This window comes from Bubalus kerabau, chromosome X (assembly GCF_029407905.1).
Source record: "Bubalus kerabau isolate K-KA32 ecotype Philippines breed swamp buffalo chromosome X, PCC_UOA_SB_1v2, whole genome shotgun sequence".
NCBI lineage: Eukaryota > Metazoa > Chordata > Mammalia > Artiodactyla > Bovidae > Bubalus > Bubalus kerabau.
In genome coordinates this window covers 141,468,134-141,492,592 of record NC_073647.1, presented here as the reverse complement: position 1 = coordinate 141,492,592, position 24,459 = coordinate 141,468,134, and the positions used below count along the sequence as shown (strand labels likewise).

General features: G+C 36.4%; 1 protein-coding gene across 5 annotated transcripts in view; it reads left to right on the top strand.

Moving 5' to 3' along the window:
- CNKSR2 (connector enhancer of kinase suppressor of Ras 2) overlaps window positions 1-24,459 on the top strand; it is a 283,089-nt gene that overhangs the window by 216,885 nt on the left and 41,745 nt on the right. For all 5 annotated transcript variants that reach the window (XM_055564830.1, XM_055564829.1, XM_055564828.1 and 2 more), the window contains 7 exons: window positions 252-300; window positions 714-886; window positions 3,733-3,806; window positions 4,099-4,170; window positions 10,556-10,623; window positions 16,766-16,866; window positions 19,316-19,868. In XM_055564830.1, coding sequence (XP_055420805.1) covers window positions 252-300; window positions 714-886; window positions 3,733-3,806; window positions 4,099-4,170; window positions 10,556-10,623; window positions 16,766-16,866; window positions 19,316-19,868 — 1,090 coding nt within the window. The remainder of the gene's footprint in view (window positions 1-251; window positions 301-713; window positions 887-3,732; window positions 3,807-4,098; window positions 4,171-10,555; window positions 10,624-16,765; window positions 16,867-19,315; window positions 19,869-24,459) is intronic.

Here is a 24,459-nt window from a genome sequence, read left to right as displayed (position 1 = left end):
TTTGTATCCCTATTTCTCTGCCTACAGAATAAGGACAAAGATAATATTATTCTCTCCTGCTTCACAAGAGATAAGAAAGTTTAGTGGCATGATTTTTGAATTTGTTTTGAGTCTTTGGAAAAAGAAAGTACTTTTGTTCACTGGGGTTCAGAGTCACTGTTCCATTCAGCTTTTCAGTGTTTTCTGCGACTGTTGGTACTTCAGTGGCACTCTGTGTATCAAATAACATTCTTCCCCATCTTTGATTTCAGACATTTCAGCAGTCTTCTCTGCAGCACAAATCAAAGAAGAAAAACAAAGGTAAGAAAAGTAAATGAAACAGTTAGCTGCTTAGTCTACACTGGAACAATCACCAGCCCACTTCACCCATCCTCTCTTGCCTGAGCCCAGTGTGGTGTGGAAGAGAACCACCCCCTAGCACAAGAGCTACAAAGATCAGCTTCTCCTTCAGGTCAATTATGGTACAAGGTACCCTTTACAAGTGGTCTCAACAGGTTCTCAGACTGGGACCATGCATTTCGAATTAAATTTTATGTCCATGTAGATGAAAAGGTATTAAAATTTTCCAGTTTTTTTTATTTTAATACAATGAGAAAATAAATATTTTTAAGGTTTAATATACAGACTTATTTTTATGATCTATAGATTAATCTTCTACCTTTTATGATCTATAGATTAACTTAAAGAGTACATTTACCCACTATTATTTTTAGGTCCTATAGCTGGCAAGAGCAAAAGACGAATTTCTTGCAAAGATCTTGGCCGTGGTGACTGTGAGGGCTGGCTTTGGAAAAAGAAAGATGCGAAGAGTTATTTTTCACAGAAATGGAAGAAATACTGGTTTGTCCTAAAGGATGCATCCCTCTATTGGTATATTAATGAGGAGGTAAGACAAGCACATTTTGTTTTCTTATTCATTTTGTTTTTAACCAAAAGAATCACTGTTTTAAGATTTATATTTTAAAATATAATCAACTTAAGGCTAATTCACGAGACTTCTAGTAATTTTTCAGTCTGCCTTCTTAAAATGGTTGCATTGTGGGATTCTGTGAAGGCAGTTGTCTCAATTACTCTAATGAAACATGTCTGAAACATAGGTAATATATAGTAAAATCCTGTATATCTAGTTAAAAATATGAAGCTAATTCAAGCAATAGCTTACTTAAAAGGATTATATATAGAGAGATTTGATAAAGATTTTTAAATGTCTTGCTTTTGTTCAATGTTTCACATTTTTTTATGTTTGCTTTTTTGAAAGGAAGTCTTTTATAGTAAGTTAAGTTAATTAATTGGAGAAGGCATTGGCACCCCACTCCAATACTGTTGCCTGGAAAATCCCATGGATGGAGGAGCCTGGTAGGCTGCAGTCCATGGGGTCACTAAGAGTCGGACACGACTGAGCGACTTCACTTTCACTTTTCACTTTCATGCACTGGAGAAGGAAATGGCAACCCTCTCCAGTGTTCTTGCCTGGAGAATCCCATGGATGGAGAAGCAGCAAGTTAATTAATATCTGCATTTGCTTCAGTTTTTCTTAAAGAATAAATGAACTAGTAGACTAGCTTTAAAAATCTGCAAGTATTCATTTCATTTGACCCAATAGGGGAAGGAAGGGGAGAGTATATAACAAATGCAAATTGTTCTTATGATTTCCTGTTTCATTTGTGGTAATTAGATTTATATTCAGAGTAATTATATAACCTGTCAAATATCACAACAAATACACAGTATACCTCATTTTTTTTTATATTCTCTTAACTCTACATTTGCTTCCATTGCTATAGCCATCTATCAGTTCACTTTAAGTTTTTATTTATTTCTTTATTTTTGGCCACACTGCATGGTATGTGGGATTGAACCCATGCTCCCTGCATTGGAAAGTGGCGTCTTAACCACTGGACTAGCAGTGAAGTCCTCAAGTTTGTTTGTTTTTTTTTTTAAATATAAATTTATTCATTTTTAAACAAAAATTTCTTTTGTTAACTTGTTTTATCATTAAAAAATATATACATGGTTTTAAATAGTGTGCTGGCTAAGTACTTTTTATATGTCAATGAAATAGTATAAAAACATAGCTTCTTTATGTTTCTCTTTATTTTAGATCACTTGTAGATTGTCTACTGACCACTATTTTTTTTTCAGTATAATGGGGAGATCATAACTACCCCAAAAGTTTTTTAAATTTTTCAAAATTTTAAATTTTAACATTAAAAACATCAAGGGTAACATAAGAGAAATCAAAGTTAAGAAAGAGATTTGAGACTATTGTATTTACCCCAAGATTGGAAGAAAATACAAATGGACTTCCCTGGTGGCTCAGAGGGTAAAGCATCTTCCTGCAATGTGGGAGACCCGGGTTCGATCCCTGGGTTGGGAAGATCCCCTGGAGAAGGAAATGGCAACCCACTCCAGTATTCTTGCCTGGAGAATCCCATGGACAGAGCAGCCTGTAGGTAGGCTACAATCCACAGGGTCACAAAGAGTCAGACACGACTGAGTGACTTCACCTCTTCTTCATTAAAAAATATTGGAAGTTACAACACTACTTTTGTATATAGCATACATATTAGTCACTATCATTAGCATCAAGTTTTACTAAGTTTTACATATAAACATACATACACACACTAAAAGAATTGAGAATCTCTATTCTTTTTCTTTGAGATAGCAGGTGGGAATGTGTAATGTCTCTTGAACTTGATATATAAGAAGCCATGAACTGGTATAGCACACGTCAATGTTTGGGAGTAAATGTCTTAGAATTGGCTTGTGTACATGAAAGAAACAACAATGATTAAAGGGTTTAGCCAAAAATACTTAGTTGATTTAGTCATTAAGTCGTGTCCGACTCATGTGACCCCATAGACGGTAGCCTGCCAGGTTCCTCTGTCCATGGGATTCTCCGGGCAAGGATACTGGAGTGGGTTGCCATTCCCTTTCTCCAGGGGATCTTCCCAATCCATGAATCCAACATGGGTCTCCTGCATTGCAGGTAGATTCTTTACCAAATGAGCAATGAGGGAAGCTTAGACTAGTTGAAATAACTTATATCTAACATGAGATTTTAGATAATTCTCCTATCTTGTATTTCTATCCCACATTAGAGAGGGAGGGACTTTATGGACTTCATTCAATTTTCCAAGTGAAAAATAACATTATATATATATATATTATATATATATATATATATATGTATAGCATGTAAACCAAGTCAGATATTTGAAAATCAACTTACCCTATCCACTTGTAAAATGTTGAGTACACAAAATAATTATTTAATTTGTTTGATAAGAGATTCTTTTGGAGGTAGAAAAGGAACTGAATTAATAGATATCCCTATATTTTACATCTGGACATTTAAAATGGGAGGAAATTTAATTGTAAATGTGGACTAAAGTTATTTTATATGTTATAAAAGTCTGTATGCATTCTGGGAAAAATACTTAGAAAACAGGTTTTACATTGAGAATTAAATTATTTTTTCTGTCTTTAGAAAGAATTTTTAAACATTCTGTATATATATTTTAATATTTACTATTCTAAATGTTCAAAATATACATTCAGTTTAATGGACTATAACAGGTAAGAGTGAAATTCTAATCTCTCAAATGTCTAATTTAAGGGATTAAATGAACTGTTTTATTAGTATAGATATTTAAGACATAGTTATATAGTAGTGTCAGCTTTGAACCTTTGTATATAATATCCTAAACATGAGTGTTGCCTCTTCAGGATGAAAAAGCAGAAGGATTCATCAGCCTGCCTGAATTTAAAATTGATAGAGCCAGTGAATGCCGCAAGAAATAGTAAGTTGACTTTATTTGGGTCAAGGGAGAGAAAGGAAGGGTTTTTTGGGGATTTTGTTTTGATTTTTAATTTCTAGCTTTTAAATTATAGATTGCTTGGCTAATGCTTTCAAATTGAGGTAATAAGAAAGCAGTTTTGTGGGCAGAAAATTTTTAACTGATTTCTGTCATCATGGTAGAAGCATTATATATTCGTACTCAGGTTAGATTTGAGGCAATTTTATCCATAAAAATTATCTGGTTCTAACTTATTTCCCAATCTGAAATGAATGTACTCTGTTTCCTTTTGCAGTGCATTCAAAGCCTGTCATCCTAAAATCAAAAGCTTTTATTTTGCTGCTGAGCATCTTGATGATATGAACAGGTAAAATGTTACTTATATTTCAAAATACTTAGTCTGTTAGGCTTAGAATTCTCAGTTTTCCCCATTAATGCTTAGAGAAAAGTATCACTGAAGTTTCTAGATCAGATTTAAAATAAAATGGACCTAGCCATAACTCCATACCTAATTTTAAAGAATAGCATTTTAAAATGTCAAAATAAACTCATTGACTTTTTAAGTTTACCAAAAATGTTCCAAAATCCATATATAGGCCAAATATATATATATATATATATATATATATATATAAAGGCCAAAAAATACCCACTGCAGAAAAAAAAAATTTTAAGTCCATTTCAGGAATGTGTCTCCAAATTTATTCCCAAGTGAGGAAAATAAAGATCCCCACAAAAAAAGCTGACTTTTCCAAGTGCAGAGTATTTATGACAGAATAGCCATCTCAGTAATTCAAGCCTAAGCTTAGTTGGTATATCTTTCTGTCACCTTTCTTCTGTTGCTGAACAGGATTGTGCAACCAAGTGATTAGATGGCACATGGTTATGTGATGCCTCTGGAAAAATCTGTATATATATATGCTATGCTAAGTCACTTCAGTCGTGTCCGACTCTGTGCGACCCCATAGACGGCAGCCCACCAGGCTCCCCCATCCCTGGGATTCTCCAGGCAAGAACACTGGAGTGGGTTGCCATTTCCTTCACAAATGCATGAAAGTGAAAAGTGAAAGTGAAGTCGCTGAGTCGTGTCCGACTCTTAGCGACCCCATGGATTGCAGCCTAACAGGCTCCTCCCTCCATGGGATTTTCCAAGCAAGAGTACTGGAGTGAGGTGCCATTGCCTTCTCCATATATATATATATATATATATTTTATCATCTACAACATACAGCTTCTTGTTTCCATTTTGGCTCTTATTGATCCTTTCTTCCTTTTTCTTTCCTTTCCCCTTTCCTTTTTCTAGATTTGTAGAAATTGAGTTTAAGATTGAAAATATTTCCTTTTATAGGTCTTCACCAGGCAGTGCATGTTACATATATAATGTGCCAACACATTATACAGAGATACAGAATAGGGAGTTACAGAATAGCATATGGAGATACAGAATAGCATAGTAGTTTAGAGTATGAACTTTGGAACCAAGCTGTCCAAATTCCAGCTATCCCACTTACTAGCTGTATGACCATGGATGTAGAACTTAACCTCTCTATGTCAGATATTAAGCTCTTGTAAAAGTGGTGATAATAACCATCTTCATCCATAGAACTTTTATGAGGAGCAAATAAGCACACATGAAAGGCTTAGAATAGTGCCTGTTAAATTGTAAGTGCTATATAAGTGTTTCCTTTCAGTATATATTCCTTTTATTGGGTTAGCCAAAAAGTTCGTTGGGGTTTTCCATACAATGTGACCAAAAACCCCAATGAACTTTTTGGCCAACACAATATATACTTTGGGCTTTTACACCATATACCTTTCTTTGTATATCTCTAAGGAATTTGTGTTCAGATATTTTTAAGCACAAAACTACATCTTCATAAATGTGCTTGAATGCACTCAATGAACACTTAATATGCTGTCATAAATAATCTTGTTCTTTGACACTTTGGAATATAGGCACGATTTTTCCAAAGCAAGGATATGAATTTAAGGAAAGGGCAAAGAAAGGTGTTGAAAAACTTGATAAACTCTTTTTATATTTAATAGGAAAATTGAGCCTTTCTTTTTTGAAGTTATTAACAATGTTGTGTTAGTATCTTGTGTACAGTGAAGTGATTCATTTTCACATATTGGGTTGGCCAAAAAGTTTGTTCAGGGTTTTCCATACCATCTTACAGAAAAATCCATGGTTTGCAGATATTTTCTCGCATTCCTTACATTGTCTTTTTGTTTTGTTTATGATTTCCTTTGCTGTGCAAAAGCTTATAAGTTTTATTAGGTCCCATTTGTTTATTTTTGCTTTTATTTCTACTGCCTTGGGAGACTGACCTAAGAAAATACTGCTATAGTTTATGTCAGATAATGTTTTGCCTATGTTCTTTTCTGAGAGTTTTATGGTGTTGTCTTATGTATGTCTTTAAGCCATTTTGAGTTTGAGTTTTTTTGTGTATGGTGAGAGGTTATGTTCTTACTTCATTGGTATGTATGAGTCTGTCCAGCTTTCCTAACATCACTTGCTTCAAGAGACTACCTGTTCTCCATTGTGTATTCTTGCCTCCTTTGTTAAAGATTAAGTGTAGATGTATGAATTTATTTCTGGACTCTATTCTGTTCCATTGATCCATATGTCTGTTTTTGTGCTGATAGCATACTGTTTTGATTACTGTTGCTTTGTAGTATTGTCTGAAATTAGTGTGTGTTGCAGGGGTGGGGTATGCCTACAGCTTTGTTCTTTTTCCTCAGGAATTCTTTGTCAATTCTGGGTATTGTATAGTTCCACATAAATTTTAGGGTTATTGGTTGTATTTCTGTGAACTGAGCCTTGCATTTGGTTTCCACAATCTTCTCTTGCTTTGTATGTTGCCATTCTTGAAATTTCACATGAGGCAATCAGAATTTGCTGAGCTTGTTCTCAAAATGAAAATTATGTAGTTGCTGGGGAGTGGTGCTACTCTATTTTGTGTTTTAACTATTTTATAATCTGTTCTTGTAGTTACTATTCATTTTTTCACAGTTGAGCTCAGTACCCTTGGGATAAACATGAAGGATTATAACATCATAACCAAACAGAAAATAAGTGGTATATATGAGCATGTCCTCTTCTACAAGATAAATCCACTAGAACACAGTTTAACTCCCATCTAAGAATTAACATAATTTAATCATTTGGGATACTTGCTAATCAGGGTCTTTTTAGGTTTAGAAAATAGCCTGCTCAAAAATGCATTTTTATTAGCTGTAACACCATTCTTGGTCTCCATTCTCTACCCTGTGTTAGGAATAACTTTAGAAGTATATGATGTCACTACTCTTCCCTGATACTCCTTTGGATGTATCTGGTTCAGAATATCAGAAAAAAACTAAGCCAAACCCATAAGTTTCACTTTGTTGCCTTTTCTAAGCAGTGAATCAAAGAAAAAATAAATAAATCTGATCAAATATGTCATCATCTCCATATCAGACATTTCAGAGTGCTATTTTATATTAGCCTTTCCATAGTGTACTACAACCTTCTGAATTGTCCTGAAATACTGAAAGTTTTTAAAAAATTTAAGTATAATAGACTGTTACTGTTTTGCCTTGCTTTTTCTTTCTTTAATAACCATATTCCCAGTATCTATTTTCAACAAACAAGTTGTTTAAAAAATTACTTGTCAGTAGGAAGGAGAGTGAATGGCAATGTTCACAGAGGATTGGTAATAGGGAAAGACACCCTCCAACAACTTTATTTAATACCCTAATTATTACATAACAGCAAGATGTCCTGGGTATTGGTTCATTCTATATGTAGTCCTTTGAAGGCATGTACCTAAGCCTTCAAGAAATGATAAATAATTATAATTATAATCATTATAAATAAATACCTTATCTGGTTATTTCCTAATTTCTAAAGTATTATCATATGTATTTTTAAAATGTAGTGCTAGTTTTGGAGAAGGCAATGGCACCCCACTCCAGTACTCTTGCCTGGAAAATCCCATGGACGGAGGAGCCTGGTAGGCTGCAGTCCATGAGGTCGCTAAGAGTCGGACACGACTGAGCGACTTCACTTTCTCTTTTCACTTTCCTGCATTGGAGAAGGAAATGGCAACCCACTCCAGTGTTCTTGCCTGGAGAATCCCAGGGACAGAGGAGCCTGGTAGGAGGCCGTCTATGGGGTCGCACAGAGTCGGACATGAGTGAGGCGACTTAGCAGCAGCAGCAGCAGCAGTTTTGACAGGACCTAGTAATTGGAATGAAAAGGCAATCTTTAGATTTAATTTACTTCTATAAAATCTGCATGTATGTATACACATTCATACACTTACTCATACATATACCCAAATATACATATACCCAAATATAAATGTTAGAATATTAAAACCTCACCTTCTGTTTTTTGAGTAGCTTTAAGTTGGAATGTGAGGTAATTTGCAAAAAACACTTTTGAGCACCCTACCACCAATCCATCTGTTCTCTCCTCAGAAATGAGCATTGAAACATTAAAAAATCTTTTTTGCCAGTCTGTGTAAAATCTGTGGGAAGAAAATAAAACATCATGTTTCTCAAGTATTCTGAGACTTATTTACTGAATTTACTTGGCCTGTGTATTCCTTTTCATGTCAGCACATATGTCATTGTAATTCTCAGGACTCACCAGTTTCTGTTTAGTAGTTATTATTTGTGCATTTCTTCCATAATTCTTACTCTTATTTCCCTCTCAGTACGTTATTCTGTGTCAGTTCTTGGCAGCTTCACTGGAATGTTCACCGTAGGCCCAATCTTATTCCTGCATGTTGTCTGTCTCCCTCACTGAAAATATAGGCATCATGGAAACAGATACTTTATTTCATTTATCTCTATCCTCCATGCCTAGGACAGTACCTGGCACACCTAAATATTTCTACCTCAATTAATGCATCAGTTCAGTTCAGTTCAGTCATATCTGCTATTCATAATAGCATATAAACACCAAATCGTAACTGCAACAAGTGTTTAGTTAAGCATTTTCTAACCAAGGCCTAAGGAGACTTATCCAAGACAGCAACAACAGCTGTGTAGCATTCAGCCTTTTGTATTTGTATACCCTGGCCCAAGTTTATACACATACTTTCTAAAGAGTTTTTATTGTGGGCAGAATTTGTCTTCCTAAAAGTAGTTTAATGTTTTCATTGTCTTGTGAAATTTAAGAATCCTGGAGCTCATCAAAGGCAGAAATTGTGTCTTATTCATTTTTGGACCCCTAAAACATAGCTCATTGTTCATCATATAACAGACATTTAATAAATGTTGTTGAGCTGAAAAATTAAGAAGCCTCTTTTTAGTTTCTTTATTCATCTTATACAAGTCCTCATTGCTCTTTAGCTAATAACAAAATTAAATTTCAGTGACATATTAAGAAGTAGTAAATAGGAGGTACTGAATTAAAATTCAGCAATAAATGTTCTTCTGGTGGAATATCAACATCATTTCTACCCAAAAAGCACCAACCCAGTCTTTCCTAAGGGTGCTAAGACTTGCCTTGTAATACAAATTCAACTCCTTTCTTACTACAAGTCACCTATAGACTAGATTTTCATGTTGACCTTTTACTAATGATTAGTCATTTTTAAAAGGTTATTTGTTATGAGGTTAGCTTCTTACAGTTTATAATTTTCTGCATTATGTGTGTATATACCATCGTACTGAATTCATTTGATTACTTTTTGTTTTCATTTCTGCTCCCTTTTTTACTTCCCAGACATACTTGAGGTAATCATTGCACTGTAGGTTTTGTCAAAGTTGAGCTTTAAGTGACTTGTTCCTAAAATTAAGCCTTAAATTTCCATGGGTGTGATTTTGTCCATTAGAGAAACAACTTTCCTCCCTCTCTCTTCAAGATATTCTCAGTATCTGATGCACAGTCAACACCACTTGGCACAGTGATGAAGTATATGAGTCACTTCAGAGATATTCATCTTCTAGTTGACAGGGGAAATAATCTCTTAGGAGAAGAAGTTCTCAAAAACAATTTTTTTAAAATATGTTAAGATCAGATTATTCCACAATTTAATATTAACTCTATTAGCTGGTTTAGAAGGCTGATTCTCCCTTACTTTCTTATTTGGGAAAATATATGAATCATAGTTCAGGATTAACCAGTGAAAAATTGTCAAGTTAGTTTAAAGACTTTGTGATTCAATAATCTGATGCAGTGTAAACAGTTACCAGAGTAATGGAACAAAAGATGGAGATTGAAGCAGTGCTTTGCTTCAGGTAGTCCCCTATGTTGGCAATAGCAATTCTCCTGAAAGAGGAGAGAACTAAGATTTAATTTTAAATTACTATTGTTTGTGGAAATAAATTTTCAGGATCCAAAACATAGGTTAAAATTGTATATGTAATTTTTGTTTTGGAAAAACCAAATACCCTTGTATTTAGAGACAGATTTCCATAGTACTACTCAGATGTGTTTCCCCTTGGATCATTAAATGTAAAAGAGATTCATCAAAACTAATTATAGGACTTTGGTCATCTCAGACCCCTTTATATTGCAGATATATACAGGCTTGCCCAAGACTTTTCTAGTGAAATAGCATCTTTACTGTGGGAACAGTTTGTACTACAGCAAATTATAACTTATTGACAACTCCATGTGTTAAGAGTAACAAAAAAACAACACATCTTTTATCTGAGGTTATTCCGTATACTCATATGCATTTGAAAATAAATATTTCCAAAAAGGTAAATTATAAGAAATTCAGTTGCAATGTTACTGATATTTGTTATTTCAGGTGGCTTAACAGAATTAACATGCTGACTGCAGGATATGCAGAAAGAGAGAGGATTAAGCAAGAACAAGGTAAAGGAATACTTTTTTTTTTTAACTATTGTTATGTTTTTTCCCCTTGCTGTTTTCCTCTACAGTGTTTCATTGCTATCACTTGAGAGAAAATGCAAATGTCAATCTGTGGTGGTGTTTTTTTTCTCTCTTTTGTGCACTTCAAAGGAATCCAAACCATAGCATCTTATGGGTAGGATTTAGTAAATCAAACAGGAAATAAACTCAGATTTTTAGAGCAGCTAATATGGAGTTTGTTCCTGTTTGTTGCCATCTCCTTTAGACTATTTCTTAAAAATTAAAAAACCTAGAATTGGTCCTATATTGACCCAAGTCTAGGTTCTTAGTGGTTTTTTCTACTTAGTGGTTTCACAGACATTTAAGTGCTTTTTCATGCAGAGAGCTCGGATGAATGATTCATTCTTTCATCAAGTATCTCATTTGGTTGTGTTCTTCAGTTCTGTTAGTGTGTTAGCTCTGTGCTCATGTGGAACTTGCCTTAGTATTGACCTCATATTTATAAAACACAATATCCTGATGCAGAATTGAAATCTCAACAAAAGTTGTGGTTGCCATTCTAAAAGTGGCTTTACTTTTCCCAAAGAATGTTTGCTGTACATCCCTTGGAAGCATAACTCGTTTTTTGAAAACTTTTGAGACATCCTAAAGTTAAAGGAATATAGAATGATACACAAACATACTTCTAGTTATGTCTCCAGTATGTATAGTCTGTGTGTTGATGTGAAGATTCTGAAAACTTTGTTTCCTCACAGAGAAAACTTTTTAAAGCATCTAAAAACTAAAGGCTAGAGATATCTAAAAAAGATAACCAGATCCCAAAACCAATCTGTCAGCAAAGTTTTAGGTCAGGGATCAGGAAACTTTCTGAGTAAAGAGCCAAACAGTAAATATCTTAGGCTTTGAAGGCCTTAAGGTTTCTTTGAAGCTATTCAACTCTGCTACAGACACATGATAAGAAGTGACTGTATTTCCATAAAGCTTTGTTTATGGACAGTGAGATTGAATTTCATAACATTTTCACATTTTGGAACTTCTTTTGATTTTTTTTAATCCACTTAAAATGTAAAAGCCATTCTTGATCCACAGGCTGTATAAAAACAGGCCAAGTGCCTCATTTGGCCTGCAGACTGTAGCTTACCAATCCCTGGTTTAGAGCCATAGGATAAGAGAATGGAGGTGCCTAGAGCAGTGAAGAGTGGGGAATTAGGGCAGGAACATGTCCAAGAAATAGCATAACATGATTATTGCCGATGGGAATTTATCATCTTGTTGAGAATTTCAAAAATACACACTTGAAATTACCTAAGAAAAATTAAAGAGCGACATAAAGTAAATGAGTACTAATTTTTGCACAACATGCAACTGATTTTAAAAATTGCTAAGTGGATACAAAATTTTTTTAAAAAAATCCTGAAGAGGGGGCAGGATTAACAAGGATATACTTGGAGAAAGTAATCAGTGAGCCTGATGTAAAATGTTAGCACTGAAGAGAAAGAGAAGACTTTATTAAGTATTGAAGTGTTTCTGGCATCACCGACTCAATGGACATGAGTTTGAGCAAACTCGGGGAGACAGTGAAGGACAGGGAACCTGACATGCTGCAGTCCATGGGGTCGCAAAGAGTCGGACACGACTGAGCGACTGAACAACAACAAAGTGTTTCTGAGTGAGGTCTTCATCTAGCACTCTAATTGTATTATGGTGAAATTTTCAGAGAAGGCAATGGCACCCCACTCCAGTACTCTTGCCTGGAAAATCCCATGGACGGAGGAGCCTGGTAGGCTGCAGTCCATGGTGTCGCTAAGAGTCGGACACGACTGAGTGACTTCACTTTCACTTTTCACTTTCCTGCATTGGAGAAGGAAATGGCAACCCACTCCAGTGTTCTTGCCTGGAGAATCCCAGGGACGGGGGAGCTTGGTGGGCTGCCGTCTACGGGATCACACAGAGTCGGACACGACTGAAGCGACTTAGCAGCAGCAGGCACTCATCCTGCCTGAAATTACATTGAATTGTAGCAGAAAAGATACTCTTAGTAAAATAGAGAAAGTGAGACATGGAAAAGTACAAACCAAATTCCATGGGAATGAGTCTGGAGAGATTTCTTCCAGGAAGGAAATGGGAAAGACATTATGTGGACATAATCTGAACTGGTTCTCAAAGGATGAGAAGTAATAAAATAAAACATTTCTGAGAGTGGAAGCAGCATGGGTACATCCACAAATAACATGGAAGCCATCTCCATCAAATCACTGTGCACAGGCAAACCCAGCAAGGACTATAAAGTGTCAGGCCAGTAATTAAGTCACATTTCTTCATTGTTAAAGGTTTATTCCCCGCTTAATTCTTCTACTTAATGTATGGACCTACAGTTATAGTAAGAGAACTAAATACACACACATACACCAGCCCCTTTTCAAATTACTTTTAAAAGGCATGAAAGCTGTTCTTTAAAAGTGCTTGTAGATTTGTTTCTCTGTTTTTTAAGATGCAAGAATTAGAAGTGTGGGCAATGTGCTGATAGGGAAATGAATCTTTAAAAAGTCAATTTGCATGAATAAGGAAACTTGGATTTTCAGGCTTAACTTCTGTATTTTGTCACTCGACATTGCTTTGAAGCTGAGCATGGCCTTGATTTTAGTGGATTTCCTTTGTACTTGGTATTATATAACCAAAATTCATTATGGATGAAAGAACTGGTAAATCACATTGCACATGCAGGTTCCAAAAAATACTAATTCCATGGATTCATGCTGCCACAGTCTGTCATGTGAGCATTTATTTTAGTGCCTACTAGAAAATGGTAGATAATCATAAGTAGAAGCTTAAAGTTACAGTTCAATTCTCTACAACCAGAATCTCTGAGATAATTTAGATTTCCCCTTAGAGTATACATTCATCAGACACTCTGACATGGATCAGAAGCACATTAGACTTCCAACCTTATATGGGGTTAGGTCTCACAATATCCTATATAGTCAATTGCTGGATGCACGTGTCTACACCACACTTCTATAGAATTGTTTGACATCTGAGTACCATTCTCAGCACTGAAGTTAAACCTGAAACAAAATAAAGCTCTTTGAGAATTGGGAATATTTCAGAAAGATGCAAAGGAATAACTGCCAAACACTTTCTATTTAAATACTCAGTATAGCTTAGAAGTGACTCTTTCATTGACTTAAAAGTTTAGTGACTTGCTGTCTTTAACTACAGCAGTATAAAGGATATGAGGATCTTTTTCATTATGCATTATTTTACGTAGAGAAAACAGGGTTACATTGAATTTTGCCAAGATCATTATTTGGCTAATGTCTGCGAATCCTTTTTTGTATTTTTCCAGCTTCAGATCAGACATTCATGACACATTATTTTCAATCACACGTAAGGTCTTTGTAAAGCTTTAATTACATAAAAATGAATAAAATTCATTGTGTTTCTTTGATAGTTCTAGATGAAAAAGTCAGTTTTTTTCAGATTATTCTTTGTATCAACATGAGAAGTGGAAATTTTCCTCTTCTATTGATGGCACTGTTTATTCATGATTAGTTACTTGTTAAATTGAATATCACTGCGAGAGACATTAAAAAGTATCCATTCATTCCGTGCTAAATAAGAGAGCTAAGAAAAATAAATTAATTTGCTCTTAGAATGAAAATCAGACTGGTTTCAGCCTCTGGGCAGCAGTGTGCTGGTAATTTTCCACACACACCCAAAAAGGCCTAAATTTTCTGTAGGCTATTCCCTGGCATTACTCTCTCAGAGACACATGGCTTAGTGTATGAAATGAAGTTAATTTACAAAGTGGTATTTCAACCTCTTCTTAGACAACCCACGAAAAATTTGGTTTGATGGTGCTTCTCTTTTAGTAAACCAAGAATTACATCAAATTTCGAACTAGAATTTTTCCTCATTTATCAAGGAAGGAGGGATTAGGGCGGGAAGTAGAGAGAATCTCCTGAATCTGTCACTTGTAGTGTTAGTCATAGAGATCTTGAGAAAATAGTTATCCTCTCCTTCTCAATGTGCTGATTGGACCATTTCAGGTGCTAACTCCTTGAGACCCAAAGTCTCAGTGCAAAGGTGAAGGGAAAACTCAGCACAGGTGTCATAGTTTCTGGAAATAGTGGGAAGGGTAAGAGCAGAGTGATCTTGGCAGGCCTACTGCTTGGGAGGAGGAGGGGTGCTTAGTACCTCTCCCTCCAGCAATAATTTCTCAGTAGTATTCAAGCTCCCACACAACTACCCAGCTGAGGCCCCAGAGCTCCAGAATTCACTTTTCATTCCTTGAACTTGCTACAAGAAAAAATTAATGGCTAAGAAGATGGGAACACCAGGCATTTATTTCCTGTGTGATCTGGGACAGACTGTCCTAGTGTGCTACCTGCAAATCCACCAGTATTAGGAATCCTAATATTTTTTAGTGCTTTCAAGGTGTAAGGCACTTAAATATGTGCTACCATAGTACCCCACTCATATAACTCTGAAAGGTGGTGTTTATTAGCCGCGTTTTACGGATAACAAAACAGACTCAGAGAGATTAAGTCACCATCACAAGAGCACGGAAATGGCAGTTGGTACAGCCAAACACTGAAGCTGCATCTACACGAATATATAGTCCATGCTTTTCCGACTAGTGTTTACTGGGTCCGTTTCTGGACAGCTACATCAATTCATATTTGGGAGGAGACTTGGTATGCTTCCCATCACCAGTGTGACCCAATGTAAAAACCAGATATCAAATTTAGGTTAACTATAGTCTTTGCTTTTCTTTTACTCAAAGGGGATAATTAAAGCAGGAATAGGATTTTCAGAGACTTTCTCTCCATTGCTAAAGAATTTTGACCAAATTCTTTAGCAGGGAGGACAGAGGCTTGAAAAATCATGAATATATGTCACATTAAACTCTTTAATGTTACATTAAACTCTGTCTTTAATGTTACATTAAACTAAGCCATACGAAAGTGTCCCAGTAATTTAACCCTTCAAGGTTTAGAACAAGGCAATTTCTTAGTTCAAACCCCAGTTTTACTACTTTCTATTTGGCATATAATAAGTACTCAGTAAATGTTAATTGTACTTATTAATCAGCACCACAAGGAAAATGTATAAAAATATTACAATATGGGAATTCCTAGATGGAAAAAGGTACCTATAAAAATATGTGCCATGATTTTTCACCTACATCTAAGTTTTAGTTAAGCCTTCTAGTAGTTCTTTTGTGGTGGAGCTTTTCATAAGAATAAGGAACCTTTTGTTTGGCTACCTTTTCTTTTATCATTTGAAATTCATATGGGTGATACTTATAGATTTTTCCTTGTAAACACAAAAAATTAACCCAGCAGTTATAGGGTGGTTGAAATATTGGTAGAACAGATCTGATGATTGGCCTTTGTGCTGTATTTTATTCAACCAATGTACCTCAGTTTTTCCTCTTCCCTCTTGCCTGAGGTCTGCCAAGTCATTTTGTCTAGCGGCTTACATTTTCTACCCTTTTAAGTAATTCTAGAAGTTTGGAGCTTACAGCCCACATCAGCAGATTTGCCCTTTTGCGTTTGGCAAGAATCAAGGTTTGCCATGTGTTTCTAAGTAGAGGTGGGAGTATGGTGTTATAGAGACTCATGTCAGCATGACTCTGGAAACAGCGATTGTTAGATAACCAGTGAACTGAAGCCAGAGAAGAGAATTGAGAACATTATTTTGGGAGCTGTTTGTATCTGTAGAGATCTCCAGCAATGTATGCATTTCTTCTTTGAGTGTTCATCTTTAAGATAAAATGATACCCCTTTAAGAAACGTCATGTAACAGCATTCATTCTTTGAAGTTTCAAGTAGTTTGGTCTGGAATTATACCCTAAAGCTGATTTGACTTATGCATTATCTTTTTCGTAACTCCTTAAAACTGCAGCTATGTGTAATTGCTTGCTTTAAAAGGAGGTGGGAATTGGGTGATTGTACTCTTTCTTTCTCCTCAAATCCCAACTGAAAATAAAAGTTGTTGGACCTAGAGTAGCCAGTGCTGGGGATCAGTGTCTAGAAATGGAATTTAAACTTCCTTTTGTTAGCTGGTAGTGCGTGTTACTGAAAATATGGCTAGACACTTTTAATGGAATATTGATGTATCCATATGTGTGAACTTTCAGATTACTGGAGTGAGAGTGACAAGGAAGAAGCAGATACTCCATCAACACCTAAACAGGACAGCCCTCCTCCCCCCTACGATACATACCCACGGCCTCCCTCTGTAAGTTGCCAATAGTAATGTACTCAATATAGTATTGGATTCTTGGATCTGAAACATCCTTTTTTTATGTTAAAAAACATTGTGTGGTGAATTACTTGTCAGACCTTGGGTTTTTCAGGGGGAAAGAGAACAGGGAGCCTAAAAGAAATAAGGGAGAAACTTTAAGTATACAAAGAATATTTAATCAGGAGAAGCAGTCACCACAGATTCCATACTTAGAAATATCTTACCAGTTTTATTAAGAAAACATACCATTTGTATCAGAGTAGCCTTCATGAACTATCAACAAAAAAAAAGTTTTGTGGAAAAAGATATGTAAATTGACCTTATCTATTCTACACTAACAAAGTTCATTCCTATGTTCTTTAGAAACAGTAGTAAAAATTGATATTATATCTGTATTGAACATGTTTTGGTAGGTAGCTTTTCAGATAGCTATGGGATCTGGTTTAATGTATATGTGTTTATGTGGTACCCTTCTTCTTAAGACTTCTTAAACTTGTGTAAATCATTCTGTGTATAGACTGTACCTTGATTTTTATAACTGTCCCTGTTTGTTTTATGCTCATCAGAATTATTGAAAGAGTCTCAATACTGTCCCATTTTAAAGACTGTACATTGCATGGTCATGGTACGTAAGAGTCCATTCTGCCTATCTTGGGACTGAGTCTTCCACATAGGTAATGGAAACTGGATTTAGGTAACAATAGCAGCCAACCTGATTCCACTTCTGTGTTACTCCAGGGGATTTTTAACAAGAAAGGTGCTATGCAAGATGTTGATATAATTCGAGGCCACTTCTCAACCTTGGCTATGCATAAGGATCAGCTCTGGAATGTTTTAGAAATGCAAATACTCAGGCCTAATCCAGAGATACTAAATCGGCATATTTGGGACTGCAAACAGCTCACTGAACTGGACTGTGAACTTTTTGAGAACAGGGACTCCATTCAATTCATCTGCTCATCCCTGTGGCCTAGCACAGCACTGGTACTTATTTACTCAGTGCTCAGTGAATATTTCTGAAATAAATAAATGGAATAAATGGATAAATATTTTGGCTAATGACTGAAAGGGAAGTCACATTTTTAATTGAAATGTTTGATGATAGTGTCTCTTACCTAAGGGAAAAAGAAGAAAAGTAGAAAAAATGCAGAGTTGTATACACGTGTCCATATACACATTTCCTTAATAAATGCTGCAGTGCAACAGAATGCCAGGATGAACTAAACAAATGAAATAATGAAGTCAGTAACAAGATATAGTTTGTATCATATTTTCTCTCTTTCCCTAAAAAGTCAGGATCTGAATATTCTTTTAAAATATTTGTAGGGACTTCCCTGGGGGTCCAGTGGTTAAACCTCCACGCTTCCAATGTAGGAGGCATGGGTTCCATCCTTGCTCGGGGAACTAAGATCCTACATGCTGCATGGCACATCCAAAAGATACAAATAAATAAACCTTTAAAAATAAAATATTTGTAAACATGAAAGAAAGGGAAACTGCTTGACCAAACTGCTCTTTAATGATAGCAACTTGTGAATTTCAAGAAGGAAACTACCCACATTGTTATTAACACGTGGGTGGATAAACTGCCCACAGAAGATGCCACTGAACTCCTTTACCCAAAGGGGTAGATGTACTTTCACCTTAGGCTTTTCCTGGCCACAACTTCAACCTCAGTCATAATGACCACATGGAACACACCTGGCTCCTCCCAGTAGGGGTGCCTGCAAGTCTTTTACAACATTCACTTGATGCCAGTCCTTGGTTGTGCTTTGTGCTGTAACATATGTTACCAAACTTTAAATTCCACTGATAAAAACATTCCATTTCTCTTTTGTGTTTATGTATTCTGAAGGCTGTGCTCAAGGCAAATGCTAATCCCCATCAGGGTATAATCTTATCCTTCCTACATTTTAACTCTAGAGTGTGCCACAGAACTGACAAGACCATAAGAAAACTTTTCCTTGGCTCCATAGGAGCAGACAGTAACCTTTGAAGAAGAGGAAGGGTTGTGTCTCATTAGAGAGAAGCACATCCAAAAGCCATTCTTGCTCTCATCCCCAGACTCTGTAAAATCTGGAAATATGAATTTAGCAACAATTCTTCGGGATTTTTAACACGTAGAGATTTTAAAACTTGGGGTTTGTTTTTTAGTTGCTGAATATTTCTTATATAGGCACTCACATTCCCTTATACTTTGATTGTGGTGAAACTTTGCACTAATATGTCACATTTTACATGAGAGCCCAGCATAGCTGTATTTCAATACATCCATGTCTCAGTCTCTGAAAATTTAAGCTGGGGCCTACCTTTGAGATACGTGAAAAGGTGAGTAGTCATTCACTCAAAGAATAAATATTATCTGCTGGGAATCAAAGGTGTCCCTTGGTGATAGGAGTGATCTGTTACTTCTGGGAGACTGATCAGAGTCTCCTTTCCACAGATGAGCTGTGCCAGTCCTTATGTGGAAGCGAAACACAGCCGGCTGTCCTCCACAGAGACCTCCCAGTCGCAATCCTCCCATGAGGAGTTTCGCCAGGAAGTGACTGGGAGCAGTGTGGTGTCCCCCATTCGCAAGACAGCCAGTCAGCGGCGCTCCTGGCAGGATTTAATCGAGACGCCCCTGACAAGCTCGGGATTACACTATCTTCAGACTCTGCCCCTGGAGGATTCTGTCTTCTCTGACTCGGCGGCCATCTCCCCCGAGCACAGGCGGCAGTCTACCCTGCCAACGCAGAAGTGCCACCTTCAGGATCACTATGGGCCGTACCCCTTAGCTGAGAGCGAGCGGATGCAAGTGTTAAATGGAAACGGGGGCAAGCCTCGAAGTTTCACTCTGCCACGAGATAGCGGGTTCAACCACTGCTGTCTGAATGCGCCAGTTAGTGCCTGTGACCCGCAGGATGACGTGCAGCCCACAGAGGTGGAGGAAGAGGAGGAGGAGGAGGAGGAGGAGGAGGAAGGGGAGGCAGCAGGGGAAAACATAGGAGACAAAAGTAAGTATGTCGATGGAGATTCTTAGCCTGTACACACAGATTCCTAACCTTTCAAACTTCTTATTTTAAGAAAACAGAATTTTGTTTCCCCTTTTTCTTAAAATAATGGTCTTGCTGCATAGGAAGTTAGGTATCCCTTGGTGTCCTACTTTCATAACTTGGGGGGAAAAAAGGATGAGTAGTGAAGCCTATATCTCAGGACACTCACAGCTAGAAGAAATAATTTATTTTCTCTAGTTACTCACTTGCCTTTTCAGGTTGATGGCATTCGTGTTTCTTCCTCCTCTTATCTACTTACTTTCTTCTCACTCACACGCATCATCCCTTTGGTCCACAGTTGTTGCCCTCTGAGTTTGGGTTAAGAAGTTATAAATGCTTCAATCAGGTGTTAGCAGGACCTTGGTTGAATAAGTAAGTAAATACACAAAAAATACACACATTCATACATATACATACATACATACATACATACATATGTAACTTCCCTTTTCACTATTAGAAGATTGAAAGGAAAAATCCAAAAGAATTGTTTGAAGCAGAAATTTTATATAGCATTTCTATCAACTCCAAATAGCAGAATCTGTTTCTAGAAACCAGTTTGCCAAAAGCATCCATGTACTTGCCTGGTATGTATGTTGATTGCAAAGCTCAATTTATGTGAATCAACTCCTGAGAGAGAGAAGTCATTTAAGCAACCCTCTGTCTTATTGGCATTAAAAATTCCACAACCAGATTCAGTCCCTGGTCTGGGAAATGAGATCCTACAAGTCGCTTTATGTGTCCCCCCCAAAAAAAGTAGGTAAAACAATATGTTTACTACTTACCAAGACTTGAATGTAAAATACCAAATAAATAATATAAAATCTCTTTATTCAAAATGAAATATTAAATAAATAAATGAAATATGGGCCAGTTAGTACAGATGACCCAAGCCAGTGTTGATGAAACCACAGTTACTGGTCTGGTCCCATGAGGGCATTAGACTTCTCTTTTTAAAGGATACCAATAGACTGTGTCCTTCAGCTCATTTCACAAAGTATATGAGACTTTGATTAAAGGATATATTAGTGTAAGATCATCACAACTGGAAAAACAACTCCAAGCTCACAGGTTACCAACAAGTCAGGAACCTCATATCGATTTCAGGTTTGGCTTATTTAAAGTGAGGGTTACTTTGGAGATTATTGACAAGAAAATTTAGTGATCCTCTTCTACTATCAAAATATGAGTTGCTTACAATAAAATTCACATGTTGAAGCAGTTTCCATATAAAGTATGTTGTAGTCATAATCTCCATGAGGACCATTATAAAAGGTATACTGTTGGTTCAGGAAAGTTGATGACCAGCCAAGCTCTCATAGCATTCACATCTATTAGAAATTATAAAAGAATCTTGTAGAAGAAAGATCTAGGAACTGTGTTAGGCCTCTGTAGGAGTTCTGGCAAGCACGATCATACATTTTTAATGTTAGGATGATTAATGAGTTGTTTTCTAAAACTTAACTAAAGATAAGTTAGAAACCTCATTTTGACTGTTGTCCGGGAACTGCATAACTGCTGCAACTAAGTATGGGAGGTTTATTCAGTATTTTACAAATGCATTAGGGAAAATACTTCATCTCTGCCATTTTCAAATGAATTGTGTTGAAATTAGGCACAGCCCTCTGAAATAGAGAATCCTGTTCACAACACATTCCTTCATTGCCATACGTAGAAGTCTTTGAAGCTGTCTTTTTCTGTTAAGCTAGATACTTAGCACTTCCTCCTGGTCATTGTGTAGGGAGGACTAGAATGGAGAATATGTGTCCTAGGACCTGAAAGGCAAAGCTAGGCCTTTGCTTGCCCTTCCTTCAGGCTTCACTAGGCTACACAACATCTCTAGTTAGATGGCGTTGGATTATTTTTTCTTCTGTTGTCAGTTTTTTGCTGTTTTGTTGATCGAATGTATTTTTAGCTTACAGATGCACTCCAAGTGGATGGGTTTTTCCTTCAGGTTCCCAAGTGGGTCAAGTAGGCAGTTACTCAGTACTTTCCATCTTTTTCAGCAGGCTTTCTCTTTGTGGAATGATTGCAATAAGGGAGAACAGCCCTAGGAAATGTGTAGGTAAACTTGGTATTGTGTATTTTGCCTTTACACTTTGATATGGTGGTGCAGCTTGGGCTATTGCAGTCGAGTCTGTTTCACCAAAGGTGGCCGTGCACTATCTTGCACAGCCCCATCTATTTCTGGGTATTTTTCTATAAATCTTGCCACTTGATGTCTCAGTGTCCTTTAAACCATTCTCATCAGGGCAGTACGTTTCATGCTTGCCTAGAAGATTAATGATGGTTTTTCTGCATTATTGTTTCTAATATTGAGAAGCATACAATTTGATGAACACTTCATTTGGGAAACATCAGCTATAAAAAATCAGTGTTTGCAAAAGAATCTTTAATGTCTAGTTAAGGCAAGTGTCTTATCCATGACTGCTCTGAGTTGGCCATTAGGAGTAAGTATTTTAGGCTGCTTATTCAAATCAGGCTGCTTGGTGTTACATCAGCAGAGTCAAAATTATACACGGGAAAGAAGCTGTGGCCATCCCATCAGCCTCAGACTTACAGCCCTCCACACAGAGCGCTCACTATGCTACCACTCAGGTCAGCAGGCTACCATGCTTGTTAGAATCAAAGACTAGCAGCAGTGTATTACTAACTGTCCTGCTCAAGGCCAGCATGCGTTGTGACCTACTAAAGTGAATTTGCACTAGCCAAGTACAGACCTGCAGAGGAAATAAGTTTCATGTCTCTAGCTCCAAACTTTTTTCTCAGTTTGCCAAGAAATTAAAGATAGGAAATATCAGGCAAGTGAACAGAAGGAGCCAAGGGAGAAAATGTTAAAAATACAGCCTATCTTCAGTTTTAAGGATTAAGAATTATGTCACCACAACCTAGATGGGTGGGATGAGGTGGGAAGTGGGAGGGAGGTGACATACATATACCTATAGCTGATTCGTGTTGATGTATGGCAGAAACCAACACATTGTAAAGGAACTATCCTTCAATTAAAAATAAATAAACTTTTACAAAAGAATTATGTCATCAACCAAACCCCTTTCATGATCTGTATCATGTAGTGCTTATGAGTTTACAGAGCAATTTAAGAAGCAAGATATACCTACATCTGTTACCTGAATGGTTTTTTCATTTTCTTTGTACATATAGAATTTGGCCCTGCTTGGGAGGTGTAAATTTAGTCTTCTTTGGAGCGTACTTCTTAGAGCATACTTCAATCTATGTTCTCATGGTTGAACTACCTTTTGTCTTATTTTGAAATTCAGTTCTTTAACTGAGTCATATTGTGATTTTTCTCAGGCTGAACTCATTTTAGTCTAAATGGATAGTACTAAAAGTACACAGATGAGACCTGTCTTGTTTTCCTTTGACTGAAAAGTCAGCTTGCATATTAATTATCCTGACCTACTTCACTGGCATTTGGGAGAAGACAACTAATTTCCTATTATCCCAATTAGCACTTTGGAATCTTACAGAGGTGTAGGCCTCATAATACCTCAGTGAAATTAAATTATAAATTATGTCAGCCTATGCAGCTTTCAAGGAGTATTAATCATAAAGTTGTGGGACAAAATATAAAGATATAATATTCTTTATTCAGAAATCATCTGCTGTAACACTAAAATACGGTTTTGGTTAATACAGCTTGAAGTCTGCTTCTAATAGCTGTCTTTCCCTTGCCATACTATGCAGTTTAGGTGAGATTTTTGAAAGCTTTATCCCTTAATCCTGCTGATTTCCCTCTTGGCAGTTAAAAGAGCACTCTTTATCAGCCATACATTTTTGGTGCCTCCGGGTACTCAATGAAGTTATAATGTGCTCTTTTTCATTGTCCTAGAGATAACCTATCAGCATTCAATTTACACATTTATTAGTTTGGTCTTAGGAATCTAAAGCAAATCCTGGGGTTTTTGTTAGCAGGGATGAGAGTTGGTGATGGATAAAATGTTACCTATTAGCTACAATACCTATCAGGTTATCTGGCTAGGATATTTATTGATGCTTTCAAAATGAGATCTGCCAAGAAGTATGCTTTAAAGTTGTTGTTGTTTCTAACAGCCATTGCACACCATTGCTAATTTAAGAGCTGTACAAAATGTGCAGCTCAGTGCCTTAATATCTTAAATAATCTAGGCAGAGAGGCTAGATAATGACTACTAATATCATGCAGAAGAAGATAGATTAATCCTCTTCAATCATTTTGAGAGTCCTGAAGTAATTTCCTGAAGAGTTTCTAAATGCTATGAATTTTATTTTTAAGAACATTCAGGTAAGAAGTATATGGGCAAGGGGAAGATATTCTCAGAATATGAAATTGTGTTAAAGGAAAAAAAGGAGCAAGTTGAAAATAAAAATATTGCAGTACTTTTTACTATTTTATTTATTGTCAAGATAAATTATGCTCAAGCACAAAGAGTTTGGAAGAGCATAATCATCAATAATATCTTAAATTACAGTTCAGGTCTAAAGGGAATAGATGGAAAAGATATACAAGCAATGTGAATAAAAAGACAGGTACCAAAAAGTCAGAGAAAGAATA